Source organism: Dermacentor andersoni, chromosome 5 (assembly GCF_023375885.2).
Source record: "Dermacentor andersoni chromosome 5, qqDerAnde1_hic_scaffold, whole genome shotgun sequence".
In the NCBI taxonomy this organism is placed as follows: Eukaryota; Metazoa; Arthropoda; class Arachnida; order Ixodida; family Ixodidae; genus Dermacentor; species Dermacentor andersoni.
In genome coordinates, this window is record NC_092818.1 from 189,186,100 (window position 1) to 189,207,928 (window position 21,829).

The 21,829-nt window shown below is 44.3% G+C and overlaps 1 protein-coding gene across 1 annotated transcript; it reads right to left on the minus strand.

Annotated features, from left to right (window-relative positions):
- Positions 1–1,419: 1,419 nt before the first annotated feature.
- Positions 1,420–15,623, minus strand: LOC126532313 (acetylcholinesterase-1-like). The gene is made up of 4 exons (XM_050180001.3): positions 14,281–15,623; positions 9,434–9,667; positions 4,124–4,270; positions 1,420–1,789 (listed from the first exon to the last, which is right to left on the minus strand). The coding sequence occupies exons 1-4, from the start codon at positions 15,621–15,623 to the stop codon at positions 1,606–1,608; spliced, it is 1,908 nt and encodes a 635-aa protein (XP_050035958.1). The 3' UTR covers positions 1,420–1,605.
- Positions 15,624–21,829: the final 6,206 nt, after the last annotated feature.

Genomic DNA, 21,829 nt, shown 5'->3' on the forward strand with positions numbered 1-21,829 from the left:
ATAGTGAGTTTCATACAGAACTTCAGGTCTTCATGGGTGAACTCAAGCGTAGAGTGACCCTGCACACAAGCTCAAGTGACATTTTGTTTCCTCGAGGACGCTAGATATTCATGAGGGAGGTATTTCGGCTATTCTTCAATTTTCTTCGCGACAATGTGGTGAACCGCGAATGATGAACCGTGCAGGTGGTCTAGCATGGCGAAGTGGGAGGGATTACGCACGGTGTCTTGCGCCCCGGTTCAAATCCTTCCTCGTCGTTAGCATTTCCTGCTTGTGCCACGGCCGGCATCAATCTCTACCGCACGTGATAAGTGGCTCTCGGGCTGGTCAATTAACGCGAGCTTTTGCAAGAATAAGTTCGCCTGCAGTAAGCAACAACCCTCCTCCTCCTCATGAACGAACTGTTCTGATATTGCAATGTCTCATGCCCGCAGGAAATGGAAAAGTGCAGTTATCGATATTTCCAAGTGTGGCTACATTGGTAAAATACTCTAGAAAAATTTGATATGGAATCTACAAGTTCAACTTAAAATGTGTTATCGCTTTTCGGTGGTGAGCAGACTTCTCATGCAGTCACCGCTAACGTCACCGTTAGCGCCTCGATGCCTACAGGGAAAGCACACTGCAGATAACTTTCAAGAAATAGCTCCTTGCATATTGATTTCAGCAGATGTACAGAGTACACACGCGTTGCAGGTTGGTGTCGCCGCGTATAGCAACTAGAAACCCAGCGATGCTCTGAAAATTCGAATGCGCTTCATATCTGCCGGATGTCCTGCGCATACTAGGAGCAGGCCAAGGTTAAGGCAAGCACTGAGGGAAGAAGGGAAAGCTGAGAACACAGCCTACGTATACTGCATCAGTCAAGGATAGCGTAGGATTTAAGGCATCTTTCGACGAGCAAACGTCCTTAAAAAGTTGTTTCTATATACTGCATGGTTATGGGCCCTTTAAACAAACTCGCTGATTTCTTAACTAAATTTCCTCGTCGTAAGCAGAACGCGTCTTATAACTGCGCGGAACCACCTGTGCGCAGACAAAGCCAGCTGTCGTCTTTTTTTTTTTTCAGCTCGTCTGTAAGAAGTATTCTACCTACATTATTTTTTTTGTGCGGAAACTAGGGCAGTGCTTCGTAACGATCCATTTAGTTTCTCATTCTTCTTTTATGTGTGTAGAATAAAACTGATTGTTAAAAATGTGGCTGATGTTTTCTTCAGAACGACGACATTCAGATTTCTCCGAGGACCGCGCCACCGTGCGTTAACGAAGGAAAGCTTTTGTGGAACTTTTGCATACATGGAAACCGTTCATGCACATTCCACAAGCTCGTGTTCATTATAATAAAAACTTAGAACGCTAAAAACACAAAGGACGTAGAAGAAGAAACATACACCGCACGCGCTCGCTCACAACTCAGTGTTTTTCGCGCTCTAACTTTTTATTATTATGCATTACCAACTAGCCCACCTATCGTTCCTTTTGCTCGCGTTCATTGTCGACCTTTTTCACTGCAGTGCACTTCCTGCTGCAGAGCTGTTATAATTTTTCTGTTGTCCTTCACATAAACTCTCATACTAGCACACAATAGATGCACTCGTGTCACATTTACAACATTGTTGCAAACAGGTGTCGCATGGCTACCATGAGGCAGCATGCTGCGAGCGCTGCAGCAACATTGTCGGTCTTTCGGTTAGCGCCACTCGCCACGGCTGGAGTGATCGGTTTGCCGCTCGAGGCGGCATTTCCAGGAGAAGCAATCCTGAGAGGAGGCTTCTTTCCAGCGCCTTTCCTGCAAGGGAAGCACAGATCATGTATGTAAGGGTAATTTTCCGTTGCATTGTAAAGAAACATGTTGTCGTCAGCGTTCAGGTAGAGGAAAACCACCGCTCTATGCTGCGCTCATCATGAACGAAAAACTGCATAATATGCACGGCCGAGGAGAAGAAGCCGGAGTGGCCACAAATCGGCGCCATGCTCGCGCTTAAAACTCCAGAAATAAAAAACATTGTTCTGTGCTAGAAACAAAGCTATTGACGTTTTTCTTAACTTGAATTTGCGGCAGCCGCACGGATTAAGACACATCAGAGTGCGCTTCTCGTGTACTTTCGCCTTTGTAATTATTAAAGACAATGACTCACGTGCCCATTCGTAAAACATCGTAGCATCTGTCGCATGCCTGCGCAGCTCTGACACACAGCCTGCAAAAACCAGACTATGGGGCCTGCCATGCCCTCCTCTGTAGATTCTGCCGCAAATCTCTTTACAAGGTGATGAACGCAATCATGAATGTCGTACCCCTTCACGAAATCACAGCGACGTGCGGCCATTGGACAGCCGCGTGTACACCTATGGGCGTTGTGCGACAGGTAAGTTCGTGATGTCATTTTGCAGTGTGTATACAATAAATTTTACGGCGAAATCAAATGCTCTTAGAACAAATTCTCCCCACCAGATGTCGGTATTATTTTGTCATGTGAACAGAGCAGGCTCAGACTTTATACAAGACGTTTTAGTGTTCACGCTTCATTCCAGTCCAGTACGACAATACTTAAATATATCGTCCAAGTGTTGAAGCTTGGACGAGTTGGTAACGGTTCATTTCCATAGTGTTCGGAGCGCTTACATAATGTGGACATTAGGAAGAGTCAAACAGCGCTCTTTCACTCTCTGCCTGTTGCCTATTTTCACAATGTGTGGGCGCTATGAACACCATCGAGATTTACATAATGCCACATTGTTTGTAGAAAGCTCCTATGCCACTGCTTTCCTAACGAAAGGCATGACCATGCTTTGCACCAGTATTCAGTCCTCACTGGCTCGGACATTCAGTGGGGCCACCCTCCTTAATATCTCGTGCTTTCTCTTGTATTTTTTTTTTTTTGTTTTTGTCCTTCTTCTTTTTTTTTTTTTGTGGGGGGGGGGGGGTGAGAAACAATGAGGATGATGCGCACGTGCCACGTGCCGCCACTGAGCTGGACGACAGCGGTCGCTCCTGAGGTGGCTTCCAGATTTATCATGAAGGCGCCTCGTTATAGGTATAATGTAGCACTCATCAAGAATACTAAAGGAAACGTGGTTTGTGGCAAGAAATTTAAAGCTTTGAACAGCCATTGCCGCACAGTATCAAAGTGACAATCAGTTCATGCGGTGCTCACATAGCCAAGTTCAGACTGCAAGCTTAGGATGTGAAATAATGCAACTTTTAGTTTCGTTATGATTTTTTTACGCAACACATAGCCCGTATATAGGGTTGTGCTTATTGTGCTCATATACAGATCGAGTTACTAGTATGCTTATTATTTTTTCATAGCTCGCACTTTGAAGTAGTCGGCTTCTATTGGTGATGCCGCCTATGCACTCTCTCGCGTACTTTAGGAATATATATATATATATATATATATATATATATATATATATATATATATATATATATATATATATATATATATGTATATATATATATATATATATATATATATATATATATAAACATTCAAAAAAGAAAAAAGACGAACGTTATGGCATATGTTTTTACCGACGTCTCGGCCGGAGGGCCGGCCTTCGTCGGTCCTCTGGCCGAAAACTTGTGTCGCCGCCTGCCGACAGCAGCAGGAAGGAGCTGGTGCCGCGTGAGCGGCCGATTTCAAGATGCCGTTTCGTCTGAGAAGCAGCTCCTTCCTGCTACTGCCGGCAGGCGCCGACACAAGTCTGTGCCAAGGCCGGCTTTTCAGACGCCATTTTTCCTATAGGCAAAAATAGTTTCTCATTCCTGTCTTAAAAAATAGGTGACTAATCGTGCCAAGTGTTATACTAAATCATGTCGACAACCAAATGCGATTGTTCTGGAAAATTTGAACAAGAACAGTGGAGCGGTGGGTGCAAAATCTTGTTTTGTACACGCGCAGCCAAATACTCAGGACACTGTGTATATATATATATATATATATATATATATATATATATATATATATATATATATATATATATATATATATATATATATATATCACAGCTGCAAACAAGCCACTTGTACGAGGCAACTTATCGGCAACTGACAAAATCTTCCCGGATCACTTACTGTTCTGCAATGGAGCATCACAAATCCTGGATGCCTACCACCCACCTGATCATGAAAGGCCTGTAGAGCTCGCATTTGTCCTGCGATTTGTCAAGCGTTATGGTGTAGTTGAAGGGCATGAGCTGAACGATGTCTTGTCTTGTTTTCGTATAGCTTGGCCACTGGTCGTCTCTAAGAGGTATCAATGGTTTTCTGTAGGATAATGAAAACGTTCAGTTTTAGTTTGTGTTGTTAAATCGTTTATCTACAAAAATGTTCAATAATTATAAAGGAAATGATAAAAGAAATTAATAAATAGAACTCATACTCTTGTGTGAATCAGCCACTGCGTAACCTAAGGGGCAGTTATTATTGCCCTCGGGGTATGCTGGTTCTTTCTCTTGTTTTCTTGCTTTTTTTTCAGTTTCATGACAAATATGTACGGCGTAAACAGGACCAACTGCGGTCGAACAAAAATTGACTCAGCCTGGCACCAACAATTCGACAAAGTTCAAGTCTCCATATTTTTGTGAACCTTGGTCACATGCGGACATACACACAAAACAAACATCTCGGCCACAAACCAGGGTATTTGCCGGTATGAAATGTCGGGGTTGAAAGTTCGCACAGTTTTGACGGGTATGTCAACCCTGACATGTATTTCCATTACAATGAATCGAGCAAAAAATGGCTTTGGAATTTATTTATTTATTTATTTATTTATTTATTTATTTATTTATTTATTTATTTATTTGCATTACCTTACAGCATCGTCTACAGGGCATTCAATTAGTAAGAGGAGTTTCTAAATGGCGAGTCAAATGGCGTCAAAATCTACCTCAGTGAGACGTTTCACAAGGAAGAACACTAAGTACAAAAATCTACAGTATCTTCTGAGCACAGATCACTGGTATGAATCCCGGTCATGGCGGCCGCATTACAAAAGGGACATAATGCAGTAATGGGCGTGTACCTATCCTTGAGCACGCGCTAAAGGCATAAGAACTGAAATCAGAGTGAATTGGTGCGGATTCAATATTAGCTGGAGCTCAAAAAGAAAAACAGCGGACAAGAACGAACTGAAGCGCTGTGCGTTCACTTCATTCTTGTCCGTTGTCATTTTTTTCGCACTGTAGTTAGTAATGAATACAGGCTAATTAACTAGAGATGGTAAAAAATACCCTCGAGTCTTCCACTGCAATGAGGAAAAGAACACAGTGAAGCGGAACAATAAGGTTTAAAAAAATTGGTGCATCCTTCTAAGCTATTTGGTTGTACCATGAAAGTTAAACATGTATTCTAGAACCAGTGGGCAGTTTTGTTGCACATCCACAAATACAGCTCCATAAATGTGCAGCGGAACGAGTAAATTAGTCCAATAAAACATACAGACACAAGAAATGGTGACGAAAATTTACAGCCACTCCGGCACACGCCAAAGAGGACGAAGGCGAAAGTTTCCACACTCAAGAGACATTCAATAATTTACTTCACATTTTCAGTCGAAGGCGTTGTTACTTCTTATTGCTTATTTTCGCCCACCAAAGCTCGTGGGTTCGAGTGCCTTAATTAACTATATCTTAATTAACTGCGCCTTAATTAATTTCGCCTTGGTCGTGGGTGGCACCATCAATTTTGGTGCCATAACGCCGGACGGTCAATTTTTCGATAACGCCAGAGAACGGATTTTTCGACCTATGAGACACTTAGGGTTTTTGCCTTAAAACAAGCGCTGCTCACAACTGTTTAAAAGCAGGGAAGGATTCTTAACATGCACCCTCTTGTCACGCATGCACATGCGGAGCAATATGAGCGGGCACGTGTACAGCAAAGGTGGTTGCGCAAGTCGGTGTGTACGTAAGCCGTCTATCGCCCTGCTTCATTCGGAGTTCGCCTTCTTGCGCAACCGCCTTCGATGTACACGTGCCCGTTCATATTGTTCCGCATGTGCATGCGTGACATGAGGATGCATGTGAAGAATCCTTCCCTGTCATTAAACAGTTGTGAGTGTTCTCTCTATAAACAAGTCTTTTCTCTATAAAATAACATAGTGGGCAACCTCCTCTATTTTTGTACCACCCACCCCTTATGTAATACCCCGCAAGGGGTCTTTAAGGTAATAAAATAAAATGAAAAGAATGAAAGTAGCGCTTGTTTATGTCTCCCTTCCTTGCGTCTGTGTCTTTTACTTTGCTAATTTACTTGTTCACCTATGAAAAATTAACTAACCCAACAAATTATTCTTCCAGAATACATAAATAGGCAGGCTTTTATTATTTACAGGTTAGCTCGAAGAGTAAAGCAGTGGAAGCGGTAGCAAGCACGTGAATCCCGTGGTGCTGCATCCAGGCGGATACCAGGCGTTATAGATATACCCGCCGCGCTGGTCACTCCGTATGTGGCGAGAGTGCGCAGTTAGACCTCTGGCGGCATCATACGCTCGCCCATACACATGTTCGAACATGCTCATGATTATGTTACGCTGAGTATGACACTGGCAAAAGCAATATAACAAGGAAGGGAAGAAGGACGCCGAGGGACAAACACGGATGAGCACTTGTTCTCGCTTCGTCCGTCTGCGCCCTTGTTCCTTTCTTTGTTATGTTGTTTCTGTCAGTGTCATAACCAGCGCAACATAATCATGAGAGTGCAGGAACCAGCCCCTTTCATTGCTTTAAATGTTTGAGGTTAAGCGGCCGACAGTTGTCATCTACCGGGAACGCCGACTGAGTCTGAAACCAAGACACTTCCAAGCACTGCCATCTCTACTACCTTTCTAGATGTTCATCGTGCGGGTATGTGGTCCATAAAATTACTTAGTGACAAAATAAGTGATACCCAAATATTGTCAATGCCACAAATAACTGTCACCTTAGAACAATAGCTTAAATGGAGCAATCATCTCTAATTCTTTTATGCCTACTTTCATAACCATTAGGTAGGCACAAAACGACAAATTACGACCGCATTAACACTTTAAGGCACTGCCATGGTGTAAGAGATCTTTGTTACACCGTGGACATTACCTATCTTCATAGCCTTCTAGGTTTCTTGGATGCCGGGCATATTGTCTACGAAATTGCTCATTGATGAAGTAAATGGTAGCTGTGGTAGCAAATACACGTCTTGAAGAGCATCAATTACTTTACTAAAATAAAGCTTTCAAGCATTTTTGTGCCTGCTTTCCAAATCATTAGGTAGATAAGGTATAGCCATCTCGCTGATGTGCGTAGTGATGATCGCCTGACACCTGTACACCGGACAGTTTTTCATCCGCGAAGCACGTCGCAACCTGTTTCGGTAACGACGTCATCGGAAAAATTCTTTTAAGGAGGCCTGTAACGCACTCTAAAGAACTCGAGCATTACACATGCACCCGATTTGCAGGGGAATTCCTTCTTGGAAATCGTATTCTCATGGAATGGCTCTTGCATTCCACCTATGTCGACCCATCATTGGTTAATAGATGAATATAATTTGGTGCTGGTGGACATCCTGCGCTTTAAACTGCCTCGTGTGCTCGTCGCGACATTCAACCTAACAATGTTATAATGCGTTCCACCCTCTGTTTCGTGTCCCAAGAGGCCCGTACCGTCATGGATTGGATGGATGAATTTCTGGGAAAGCACAGGATCCGTGCGCTTACCACGACCTACATGTGGGCGCACGAACCTACGACGCGAAATTTTGTCAGCCATCATGGGAGGGACGGTTATTTCTTTCTTTTTTTTTTTTGTGCGTATAGTTTGCCTAAACGTCTTCCATTCTGGCTTCAAACGGCTATGTGAGCGCATCACCTTAATTTTCTGTTTTATAAACAATTACATAAACACCATTAAAATTGTCCGTTGGCAGAATTCGAACACACGACGTCTAGTAGACAAGCCCGATATCGAAACTATTCCGCCATGGACCCATGCATCGTCAAGCAGCCTAAAGCACCCTTACGGATTTCTCGCGGTCAAGCGAGCTGGTTGAGAGGCCTAAAGCGTGTCTAAATTCGGCCTTAGCGAAGCGTAGTTAGAACTATCGTGGTTATAATGTAAGCGATCGAGGTCTTGCGCAGGAAGGAACGCGCGGAAAACGCAAGCAAAAAGAGAATTGCGTCTGCAACAATAGGAAGAAGCTTCTGAAGCGGACGCTTTGAAACGCACGCGAGCCTGTCGGCGGGCAAATTATGCGAGAAAGAAAGCACTACGACCACATTTCTTTCATTTGCCAAACGCAAGATTGGTGTTAAAAACGAGCTTACTGGTGAGATCGTCAAAGTGTGCGTGGTATTCTTTGTAATTGCTTATCTTTTAAAATGCGGCAGTCTTTGTTTCAAGGGTAGAGAATAGGCTTGACCTGTGATCATTACAAAGAATGCTACGCACCATATGACAACTCCCCGGTGGGAAGGTTTCTATATGCGAAAGTGGCAAGTGGTCCAATGAGCGAAAGAGCCGGCGCCTGTCGTTAGTAGCAGCGAAACGGCTGGTTAATTCCCATTAGCTGCGACGCCAGTCACGAGTGCGCCTCCACCGAGCAGAGAAGGTGAAAGGCTCCAACAGAGGCACGTTGGCGCGCCAAGTTTTGCCCGATGTGAGAGGGCATCGCCGTGACACCACATCACCCTTCCCGTCGAAAGCCGGCGCGCGGTTCGCATCTCTCTCACCCTCACTGGGCTCAGCTGCTGTGTGCGCATGCCGGCTCTGGTTGCCGCTGTTGCTTCCTCGATCTATAGTCGCGCAAGTCGTCTGTCGCATGTGGCATTGGCATCGTAGGCTGCTGCTGCTGCTTGCTGGCTCGGGCAGCAGCAGCAGCATAAAACTCGCATCGTAACTCGCAGCATAAGACTCGAAGGACCGCTCGTCGGCGTTCAAATTGGCACTACTGCTCGCGCATTCGTAACTCATAAAAGGTGCTTAGGTTTTACCGGATTTTTTTTTTAACTTCTGAGAATAGCATGTACACCCGGCGACAAAAGTATACGGACCACAGGATCTCCGAAAACGTTCAAGTCCCGTTCAGCCTGTAGCAGTAGCCCGTAAAACTGTATACGACAGTGTTGTTAGCATATTCTAGTCGAGGCCCGAAATGCGAATAGCAGACAGCGTTGTGCGGTTGCAAAGATATTCAGCTTTTTCTCAGATCTCGTAACCCGGAATATTTTGTCGCCGGGTGTACATATGGTCTGTGTGGTTGAGTGAGTTGTTGTTGTTCCACGAATTGAAATGAGTAGATACTCATCGGGCTCAACATATAGTACTTTAGCAAATATCAACTTAATACAAACGTCGTCTTTTGGTGCCCGCTGTTCCACGCTGGAGTGGTGTTCTCATTACCTCAGTTGCAATCAAAGCAGAGAGTTCCAGTGCAAAAACTCACACTTACCCTGTAGACACGAACGATCCCCACACTTGCATCAGTTGTCGCATAAATGCCGTCTCATTGGTGGTGTAACTCCTTCCCAGAAAGCCCCTGGGAAGGCTGTCTGTAGCGATGCTGGCTCTTGTTGGATCGGTAGAAAAGATCAAACTTCCCAAAGCAAACGGCAGTTCTTCAGAGTGCACCACACCGAAATATTTTGGGAATATGCTGTAGGATGGCCTGTAGGTAAACAAGTACCTGCAGGAGCAGATAAGCTTTAGTTACATGGTGCAGGAAAAATACGCAGTTAAATTGCGTCGAGAACAGCCTCACAATAACACCGCGAAGGTTTTATGAGAGCCTGTTTACTTCGATAATGTCTAGGGAAAAATAAATTATTCTAGCTATTCTATATAATATTATTCATGCAAACGGAGTGCGAGTCCAATGTATGATGCTAATGTTACTATAACACCACGCTCCGCGCTAAACCTGACGCGAACGGTACGTACGAGTGCACTTTAGCACACTCTGACGTGGTGCTTTCAGAATGTTTAGATGCTATTAAAGCATTTGCATTGCTCTTGTTGGCCACGGTCCCAATCATTTCTTCAAACAGACAAATCTATGGCCTAATGCCATTAATGCGTGTTGGTGTGTCGTGGTGCGGACATTCCAGAAGAAGGTGATATGCGGATTCGTCAACAACGCCACAATCACACTGAGGAAATTCAGCGCGGCAGTTTCTGTATAAAAAGCGCTTTGTATAGGCGGCGCCCAGTCGTAAGCAGAAAATAAGGTTTTCTATTTTTCTATCTGAACGTAATGAAACGTTAAATTCAGTAAGCGAATCAACATAAAATAGGAACTTTTGGAATGCTGGTGAAACCACATCTTTGTACAGCAGCATTGTTGGCCATTATTAAGCCTATGCAACACTGTTTATAACATTTCTTTTTTGTGCGAAAGAGCATATTGCGATATTACTTTGGTTAGCTTCGTTGTTTGAGTGTTTATTTCATATGCGACACCGTTGTTCTGATTATTGCTTTAAGAACGCTTTGTAAACCCCTATATTTAGTTTGACTTGTATGTTACAACGGAACTTTGTTGTAACTATCTTGTATGTTGTAACAGGCTGCACCTTGCAAGTGTATTTTGTATATACCACATATTCAAAAGCCAAGGAATAGCCTGAGTCGTATATGTGCGTCAGCGTCTTCTTATATCACGTCAATAAACAAAAAAATAACCGAACGCTGGCATCACCTCAAGAGTACCTGCCACCTAAGCTTGAAGCAGCGCCGTATACCAAGCGCATGCAGAGCCTCTTCAGTGGTGTCCTCTTCAGATAGAGGCAGGCACGTACCCAGGATTTTTTTTTTTTCGGAGGGGGGGGGGGGGGCACTCCAAGGTAACTTCTATGGAAATGAGGGGGGGGGGGGGGTACTTTTACTAGAACAAATGGGAATAACGTCCACCATTCGCCATTACAACGCGTAAACTCCCAAAAGAGAAATTAAATAAGGTATATTTTACAGGTACGCCTGTGCGATACACCTCTCCTCTACTTGGCAAACAAGGAACTACCCTAAATGGACTTGCGCAGGAAATAAGCGCAGGAAGAACACTGCCAAGAACAAGAAGCACAAAGTGTTAAAAATGATTACCTTAGTAGAATACAACTTAAAAAAACAGCAGTTGGCAACCAAGGCACACAACCCGCGCGGAGTTGCGTTACTTCGCCAGCCAATCACAGACGCAAACAAAATCGTCGTCATGCGGCCTTTTCAAAATGGCGTCCTACTTGATACCTCCGGAGCGTCTGCTGTTCTTGAAGAGTCTTTTCATCTGCGGACGCAATAAGGTGTGCAATAGGCATGGACAACGTGTATGGAGTCTGTGCATTTCCCTCTTCAAAAGTCTGTGGTGCAGTTCATTTCACTTCTGTACCCGTTTTACTCTGAAACTTCAGTGCGAACTGAAGTGAAACTTGACAATACATAGTTGCAGCAGAGCAAGCATGTTATTTCAGTTCAACAAAGAATTAGGCTTTGGCCATTCCACTATAATAGGCGAGGGAAAAGGAATAAAAGTACGCACTAATAATTGTATTTTTGTGGTTACCGCCTCATTTGGGTAAGAGGAAAGGTTTGAAGTACGAATTATGTGCAGCCTAGCGAAGGAACAGTGGCTGGCGGTTATGAGGGCATGGGCGGGGCTTCACTGCAGACTTAATTTGTATCCTACTATAGTAACGTTTTTTGAATTAGCTCTGGAAGAATTATGCAGAAATACATATTTGTGGAACGATCACAGTTCTTTTGGATCCCTCGTTTATGCTCTACCAAGTGCTACAACCGACTTGTATTATTAGTAAGAAAGTTACGTAACGATGCGTGGCTGTCAGTCCTGTACAACCGCGAAGGGTGCATGACGCTGCGCTTCTAGACTTACTACGCCCGCTGCGGAAGGTTAGAAAAACACCTACATAAGCACAGCAGAGAAGTGGCTACGTCAGGCGGCTCGAATGATAACTGTAGAAGCGTCATTCAAAACACACGGAATTGTTCTCCACTTCCTTTTTCTGTTCTACTTCCTTTTTAAATAAAAAGATGTTGATCCATAAATATTTTCATAAACAACGGTTAAATTTGATAGTTTTCGCTTTTTGTTCCTGTTTGGTTGTTGCCTTGGCTCTCTCCTTTAGTAGATCGCCTCATTTCTCAACTCCTTGCAACTCTTGTTTCCAGTTGGAAATTTTGCACGAGAAGAGCTCTACAATTAGGGAAAAATCAGACGATTTAAGGGGTGACAGTCATATTGCCTATGAATTTAAGGGTTATGGCAGGGTTTGATGATGGACGCTGTCTCGCATTATTTTATTTTCCACCTTATCTAACCCATATCACGGGTAATGGTTACACTCGAGGAAATAATGAAACAAAAGGAAAAGTTGAACGGAACTGGCATTTTCTCTGGCCGCAATTCGTCCCACATGCATACAGACCAGCCGACCATGAACCGAATCTATTTCCTGGTCCCTGGGTCAGTCTAAACAAACAAGGTTGAACTGACGAAGCAACAGCTATGCGCGTGAGCGTCGAAAAGACGGTGACAACTGAATGCATTTCGAGTTAATCACGCGGGCACCGAATGTATGAGAAAACTGGCCTTCACACCCCACGAGATGCTGATATAACTACCACCATCTAAAAGGAACGAAAAAGGCAGCAAAATGTTGACCGCCGAATAGCTGTCAAGTTTCAACATTGATTTGGCGGCGCTTTAGGAATGTGCGTGAGAAGGGGTGGCGTGGGCGGGAAGGGGGGGCGGGGGGTATGCGTCTTAATTTCGGGGGGAGGGGGCCCGCGCCCCCCGGGCCCTCTCTTGGGTACATGTCTGGATAGAGGAATGCATGATAACAGTGATAGTCAAAGAATTTAGCACCATCCTTAAAGTTTGCAGATACCTAGCCAACAGCACAGAGTAAAAATACTATCCTCTAGCTTCCTGCTGTAGAGTTTCAACAATGAAAACCGTATGTGCCGTGAATAAAACTCGTGCATCGGCGGTGTTGGAAGGCCTGCAAGGCCAGCTCCAGGATATTGCAATTCAAAATACCGAAAACTCATATAATGATAGACCTAGGCTGGACTGGCTAAATGGGCTTTCAAATAAGTTTTTTTTTAGCCGGTAGCGCAATTGAGTGTCCATTGTAGTTTCAAGAGAACAAACCTGGGAAAATGCGGTGCTGATATAAGTATGAAATGACACGTATTTATCCAATATAGTGCTTAGCACATTCCTACTAATTTGAAATGACTTTTGTACCCTGATCCACTAGTTGAGTATATGTCAATCTGAAACGAAAAAAATTAATTAGCTTTGCTAGCAAGTGCATAAGGAATGAGGCTTGATATGACATTTTTAAAAAAAGAGACAGAGCTTAACAGCTCAAGACGTCTGCTCCTTGTATTAGCGTTCATGTACTCTGTCACTCTCCCTAGAACTCACGCACTGACTACCTTTAAGGTGCATAATTATGTACAAGCACAACCAGCAACTGGCTCGAGCTATACGTGGCACTCATGACGCCAGGAAAGATTATATCTCACGCCAGCTGCAGTTTCCCAAAGTACTTTGAAGGTAGGAGTTCCTTTTTTTTTCAGATACGGCGCAGCACAATTAAATCATTTAATTTCTAGCGTTTACCGCGCCAAAACTACAATATGAATATGAGACAAGCCGAAGTGAGGGACTCCGGTTTCATTTTGACCAGTTGTCGTTCTTGAAAGTCTACCGCGACGGCTTAACGGCTACCGCCATGGTTTACGCCAGGAACAAAATAACAAATACGCAAAAAATGAAATAAAGATGTTCTCTATTTTTAACTTTAAGTTTACTTTCACCCTACTTCTGTTATCTTGCTTCCTGCTGCTGTGGGTGACCACATATTTTTTTTATCGTACACATTTCTTTCCTCCTCTCTTTTCAAATATTGCGCACCATCATTAACCCATATTTTGATGTGCCAGCGGTGCGTTTGACGCCCCAAATCTGAGACAGACCTGACAGCTAATTTTGTTTCCATGTGGCTAAATAATTGTACTGAAACCGGTGTACGCAATCTTACTTCTTATTTCGTTTCTTTTTTTGTCTTTTAATTTGTGTATTCCTGCAGAACACAGCTCTCAGAGATCGAACAAGCTATTGCATCATCTTTGTCTTAGCCACAAGAATAAACGAATAGCCCATGGCTATCATAATTTTGCGAAGAACTTCCTTTATGTCTACTTCTTTATGATATCTGCCTCGGTAACTGCTCTTAGGAGAAATATATTGCCCACTTCATGGTAAAAGCACAGTACCTGTATGAAGGTAGTCCTTGAAGCGCTGTGAGCTCAGCGAAAAGGTGCGTCGGGCACTTGAAGACGATGTCGCCCATCATTTCGGAAAGGAGCTGTATGACTTCTTGGTCATTGTGCTTTACCTCGTAACCACCGAAGTAGGCCTTTGTCATTTTTCTCCCAGTTACCAGTGGCACGTCGGCAAAAAGCGACAACATAGCCGTAATGGTCGCCCGATAATCCACCTTAAGGTTGTCCCGGAGGTCATGGTGGTACTTGAGAACGTAGTGCAGGAAACCCGTGCCTTCGTTCAGGTTGCTGCCGGTGAACACTTCCTTGACGTGGATATTTTTCCACGTGTCGATCGCTAGAGGGTCGTACGGGAAGAATTCATCACCTTCCTGCGGCGAGAAGATGCGCTCTCCTAAAGTCAAACGGAGCAGCGCCCTGATTATTTTGCGGGCATTCAGCTTCTTCAGACACTTTATCGTCTTAGGAAGGTCCAGGTCCTTCTTCTTCGCCTCGCCGTTATGACAGCCGAGAGTACGTGATACGTCATAGAACTTATCAGGACTATAGTAAGTTGATCCAGCAAGAAGTGTAAGAGGAGTTCCACTCTGCATAATGATTCGCTTGATGAGCCCTTTGGTCGAAGGCGACGCAGCCAGTAGTCCGGCGGAGACGCCCCCTGCACTGTGACCCGCCACCGTGACCTCACTAGGGTCGCCACCGAAGTAAGCGATGTTCTCGTTGACCCATTTGAGAAAGAGCACTTGATCCCACATGCCCATGTTTCCAGGCAGGTCGGCCGTCTCCGTTGTTAGGAAGCCGAAGAAATTGAGTCTGTAGTTAAAACTCACTGTTATGATGTTGGAGCTCACAGCCAAGTTGCTGAGATCGTAAAGAAACAACGACGAGTCCCCGAACTGGAACCCGCCGCCGTGTATGAACACCATGACGGGAAGCTTGGCGTCGCACGTCTCTGTGTCGTTGGGGCAGCTACGCGTCGGTCGCCAAACGTTGTAGTACAGACAGTCCTCGCTGGAATGCGTGTAGTCGAGCACAATGTCCTGGTAGATTGGAAAGTCGCTCTGCATGCATGGTGCAGGTTTGCTGCTTGCGTTGTACTTGCCTTTCCAGGGCTTGGCTGGTAGCGGTCTTTCGAAGCGAAGCTTACCCACTGGGGGTGTGGCGTAGGGAATACCGAGAAAAGAGTCCACTTTTTCGCTACCCGCATTCAATTGGATGCCTTCGACGACTCCGTAATTTGTTTTGACCACAGGACGTTCACGGGCATCGACGCAGCACAGTTGAAAAATACGCACAACGAAAAGCACGAACATTCGGTTCGAGATAGGTCCCATTGTCAACGACACGCTCCTTTCTTTCACCCTACCGAACGCAAGTAAGCAGCGCGCACCAAGCGTGAGAGGACCGACATACACACTGCTTGTATTATATGGAAGCTGCACTTAACACGAGCTTTGACTAGTGCAGTCGCATGCCCCACATGCCGCGGCACACACTAGGCTCTCGCTGCACAGCATGAAACTGTCGTGCTTAGCTCCGGTGAGTGCACCCGAGACGGGAGGAGAAGGTGAAGCCGTAATTGCCCTATATCTCATCCAACCGATGCAATGTTCTTAAACTGGTTCAGTGGACCGCTGTGTCCTTCCGCAATGGCGTGATGGGGAAGCGCGATGGCAAGTGTCCCAAAGTTAGTGATCTAGAGGCCGAGAAAAGACGCCGGTGCTATCTTACATCATCGGCCTTGCGAAGCTGGGCAACGTATACAGAGCGCAATGCGCCGAATGCCTCGTAGGTGCATAGCGGGCACGGGATCGATTTTAGAGGACAACTCTTACATTGTGAACGTAAGCATCAAAGCTTAACTACTGCACACGCTTTGGTCAGAAGTAACAGACGCAAAGTTAGCTTTATGATGCCTTCACCATACGCCGTAACGATGCTACCTGTGCAGGATGACGCTGCTATAAGTGCCTATTAGAAGCTACATTTCAAGAAGGTGATGGAGGCACAGATGGAATACTTAAAGTCAGCAAACCTAAACAAACGGATTTAGGTTTAATTAGTGTTCTTTGTGCTAGAGATTACGTGTTGTGTGTGATTATTGGACCGGCTTGATCGTGCGTCTGTGCGCTTATACTCCGTGTCTATCTCTTTCTCGGTGTCACTTTTCTTTCTACACCCTCCTGCACCCTGTCTGAGTACAAGGTAGCAGGCTTCTGTTCTACAGTTACTCTCCTTTCCTACCTTTCTTCTCTCTCTCTCGCCTCTCTATATCTCCAGGGAGCCAAAATTTCTCGAAAAGATGAGAATTCTGAATTGCTTGAAGTGAAGGTGAGAATTCGGAACTAGTACATCGCTGTGAACGTGGTAATAAAGAGGAATGCGAAACTATTTATAAGTAATGTAGTTGTGACTAGCATTCAAAGGTGTACGCTAATGGAAGCATCGACGCGGCCAGGAAAAATTAATTTCGACAAGGGTCGACTAACATTGTACAAGAAGCCAACAGATTAAACGAAATATTTACCCATTTTCGTGTACAGCCAATAATATGCTGCAACTTTCATAAGCCTACATTGAAGTTGGGCGTCAGTGACACGTTCAAAGCAGGAGAGAGGAACGTCACACATGAGTTTCGGCGGTCGTCGGTGCTTCGCCGCAGCCGCAAGACCATGGTTCGCCGATTCTCAACTACCGGCCCTTTATGACGGTTTTCCATCATAGCACAAACCCCGTTGACATTTGCTCAAACTCAATAACAGAATGAAAACGTACTTTTTCCTGCACTAAAGATAAGGACTGAGAGAGCTCAGCAGAATGAAAGGCAGATTAACCTGTAGAAATTTCCATAAACAAACTTCAAGCATGCACAGCTGCGGGGACACAATATCGCAGGGAGGTTTCGTTGCGCGTTTCTTTGTGCTCTGCGAAGTGGTGTATCTGCACCTGCTGAAGAAATAGTGCATCTGACTTAATTTTCGTGGACTGGAATGCGCTGCGAGCGCGTTCGTTCTCGTCCATAGCTTTCTTTTGTCTGCAGTTATTCGCGCTTCTACTTAGCCTTAAACCATTAGACGCGTGCGCCTCCGTAAGAACCGAGGCGAATTCGGATGTTCTCAGTATCCCTGCGCTTTTCTGCGAAGCTAGTGTTTCTAACTTTCTTGAGCCACTAGTATAATAAGGCGAACTGTTTCGACTGTTTGAAGGAAACTGCTCCGACACAACCATGTGCAAGGGCGAGTACTATGTCATTTTTCCATATAGACGTTCTTGTGGTATGTAGAAATAACGTGGACCTGCCGTACAAGCTATATTGGTGCTACCGATATAAGGAAGCAGACATCAGCGACATCAGGCATCAGGACACTTTGCCACTAAAATGAGTGGAGTCATGCTACGGATGGCGCTCGCAGAGAAGACTTGTTTCATTTAATCAATTGGGAACTCAGTTGAGGCAGTGCAGTTACTTGTATTCTTATTGTTAAAGCAGGCCTTCATTATATTATTTTCTTGTTGCCCGCCTTTTAAAATGAATATTTTGAATGATTTCAATACCTGCAATATGCATTTCTTTAGCTACAACATGAGCATTTGTTTCAGTGCATTCGTAGCACTGTGGCATGAAGTAGCATAAAGACATAAGAGGGCCTTCTCGGGCCTTTGTATATATTCACGCTAAGGAACATAATTGCTAAGGACAGGGATAAGATAACCGAGCAAGATTGTACGGTGACGAAAGGTGCTCCTACATCATCAGTCTCATTATACGAGACAGGGCAACGTTAGGCATAAATGAGGAGTGTTGCGTTGATATGAATTCCGTGTGGCTCCCAATTAAGTCTTAGTGAATTTACAGTTACCCTCCTAGCTGCAGATGGTTTGCGTGTAATGTTGTAGTCGCAGTTAAAATGTAGAGCTCGACATCGTAACACATGCGCTTAGTTTCATTGGACGCCCACTCTGCAGAGGACATGATATGATTCGAATAAGATTATTTTGCGAACGGGACCCGGTACGCGGACAATTATTTTATGGCAAGAAAAACGCGATGAAAAAGACGTGTCTTTCCTTGTGTGTAAAATAAATGAACTAACAAACATTCTGTAGGTAACTAAATAGTTGCATAACACTTTACTTGCTGTATACCCTCTCTACGCGGTAATCATTTCCAAGTTTACCGAAATTTTTAAAAATCGCCTGTGGCCGTTAACACAATTCTTGTCTTGAGCTGGATTATTCGAAAAGGGAGACACTAATAGCACGAGAAATCGAGACGCATATTCAACTAACAAAACAACACTAATTAACTTCTTAATTATTTTACTGCACAAATTGCAATTTACTAACTGTAGCCGGTGAGCTGGCAAGATGCATTCACTTGAAATAAATATCCAGGATTACACCATTGCCATTTGTTGGGCGTGTTGATAAACTGACTTGGAAAATATATTTAACGCCAGCGAACAAAGACCAAAGAAAAAAGACACCACAATGCGCTAGCGCATTGTGGTGTCATCTCCCTTTTGTCCTTGTTCGCTGGCGTTAAATATGCTTTCCAAGTCAGGATTACACCAGTTTCGAGATGTTATTTCCCCAAGTTCGGGACGGAATACATGGGCGTTCCAGTCACTTTTGTGCTTAAGTGCATAAAAGAATGTTTTGTTAAAGAAGGTAACTACACTAGTGTATTTTACGGCGAGTTTCATGGCGCATTCAAAAATTGAAAATCTCTGCCTGTGTTCATTGTCTGTCTGTCTGTCTCTGCCTGTGTGCTGTACTGCCAAGTTGATAAAGGGGGCAGGACCTCTGGCAAGCTTACGAGCTTTTAGTGCTGTCTCCTTCTCTGCCTAAGAGAAAAATAGACTGAATTGAATTGCATTGAATATATGCAAACTGGTGTCAATCTAGAAATTCTTTCCAAGTGAACGCGCCTTTCAAACACACCGGCTGCAATTCTTAAGTTGTAATAGGAACCGTAAAGTAATCGAGAAGTTATTTAGTGCATTTTTAAGATTAGTTGGATATGTGTTTCGATTTCTCAAGCAAGTAATGTCCGCCCCTGTTACTAATCCAGCTGAAGGGCTAAAACTATGTTGTCTGGAACGTGTGATTTCTTTAAAAATTCCGGAAAACACAAAGGTGATCACGCCGTATGTGTCATTAAGTAGATGCTGCATTATCACATTGTATTTTTTCCTAACGTTTATTTTAAGTAATGCGCAAAGGCTGTGCACCAGTTGGCAACATTCAAGTGAAATAGCAACAGGGAAGTTGGTGTGATAACATTAAAGACTACCTGCCGTATATAATCCTAACATGGATGAAAGCAGCTGCTCATGAAGCGAGGAAGCAATAATTGTCTTGATTTTCTCACTTGAAAATACCGTCTACGATGGGAACCCGAATCAAGTGGGTAGCATTATTTGGACATTTTTTTCTCTCCAAAACGATTCCATCCGACAAACATAGGCTGTGTTCTTAAATGATTCAGATTATGTGTTGTATACTTGCATACTATTTTGAAAGCGTTAGCCACAACTCTCCAAGGCTTTGTCGCATTCAGTGATTAGCACTCCATCTCGAGAGAAGAATGAACATGACATGTTTTAGGCCGCTCTTTGCTTCACCTGTAAGCGTTGTGTGCTGAAAGGTGCACGCCAGTTCGGCCACCTGAAAGGTCAAACTAGCAAAGAAATTTCATCAAACAAAAACAAATAAGTAATTGTCATGTTAAGGGACAAAAGGAGCAAACTAATTTATATCTTTTCTACAACAAGCGAATGCGAAATCGCATAATTGACACCGGAAGAACGATCCCAAAGCGTTTCTAAGGACCTCTTCCCATGTGTTCGTACCTATAAAACACAACAAAATCCTTATAATAGTGAAAATTGGGCGCGTTGACAGGTGACATGGCAGTACACGTATAGCAGTACAGGTATGGCAGCACAGGCAGTACGAGCTGGTCTGAACACCGGCGCTTTGATGTCAAAGCAGCTGCTAAGCTTTCTTTTTCGGTGGTAAAATGTCCACTGCAGAAGTTTACGTATCCAGCGCGTCGTAATTAATTGATGTCAAGGTTCGTACAATATTGTCAAACATTTTTTAGGATCCAGCTATAAAGGCCCACGTTTCAAGCAACAGTATTTGAACATTTGGCACTTGTATTACATGGAGGAAGATTACTGTAATCCGGTTCATCAAGCATTGCTGCATGAATGTGACTTCAATGATACATGCAAATGGGGGATAGCTTACCTGTAACATCTCTGTGTTTAAAACACCCGATGTCAGCCTTCTGTGGCTGTGGTTTTATTTTGGGGGGATGAGTGTAAGGCTGTGTAATGTATATTCAGCCTCAGTGCGGCATAAAATACGGGCCCTCGCTGCAGTGGTGATGGGGGGTCACTTGGCAAACACACAACCTGCGTCGGCTCTGAGGGTAGTCTCTGGCAGCGATATAGTCGCAGATTATCGTAGCCACACTGCTCGAAGCGGGTGCAAGGTCCCTTCTGTGAGTCGCAGTTTTTGGTAGAGGCAATTGAAGAACGCGAATTTGCCTGTCGGTGCGAGCGCGTGCCCCAACCTATGCCGATCTCCAGACGATAAAGTACTCGCAAGCGAGATAGTTATCTTAGTGCTCCATGGTTTGTGGCACCGGCCCCATCTATAGAGCATGGCGTTGAATGTAGAAAGACGTCCATGTGCACGAATGCTCTGGTGAAACGCAATAGATTCAGATGGGGAATCATTTCTTTTTTGATATTAGCGAATCCAGAAGCAAGGACAGTACGCATTTTAAATATTTAGGCGACCTGCATCTTGAAGGAATGAAAACGGAGAATTCGTGCGCTTGATCTAGCCCATCGAGGCCATTGCTCATTGCCAAATCCTCTAAATCCGACCGTCCCACTCTACGTAGGCTGCGCAGGAGAAAATTTGAGCTGCCCTTGGTAGCGTGCCATGCTTCAAAGAATGATTACATTAAACACCCAGCAAATTGCTTTCTCGTGATGACCATACGAAGATGCAGTTATCCTCGTTTCAATTTTTTACAGGCATTTGCACCCTACGTTCCCCGAGCAGCTGATACCTTGTATATTTGTTCCGACGCACGTCTACCTTGATGTATCACTGGAAACACGGTCTCCTCTTTCTGTTTTCCCTTTATTGTGCTGTTTCATGCCTCTGCTCACAACGTTCAATCCGCGTCTTTTCAGCACTTCGATTGTGCGTCCACTCATGCACTGATTTGCATAATACCATTCAAAGTATGGCAACGTAACCGTATTAAAGCATTTCAGACGAATGTTGTATGGCTATATATATTAGCGTGCCGTCGTTTTTTATGCGCATCCGCTGCGATAGCCCAATGGCGATGATGTGGCTCTTCTTCTTCTTCTTCTTTTAATCTTTCCGTCCCCTTTTCCCTTTCCCCAGTGTAAGGTAGCCAACCGGGCTCAGTCCTGGTTAACCTCCCTACCTTTCCTTTATCATTTGCTCTCTCTCTCTCTCTTCTGAGCTCGACTTCACGGCAGTG

Excerpts from the sequence above, each read along its gene's own strand:
- LOC126532313 (XM_050180001.3), bottom strand. The coding sequence starts at position 15,623 with ATGGGACCTATCTCGAACCGAATGTTCGTGCTTTTCGTTGTGCGTATT. Across the intron at positions 9,668-14,280 it reads CAAGGACTACCTTCATACAG|GTACTTGTTTACCTACAGGC; the intron begins GTACTGTGCTTT and ends CTGCTCCTGCAG. Across the intron at positions 4,271-9,433 it reads GGATCGTTCGTGTCTACAGG|AAAACCATTGATACCTCTTA; the intron begins GTAAGTGTGAGT and ends ATTATCCTACAG.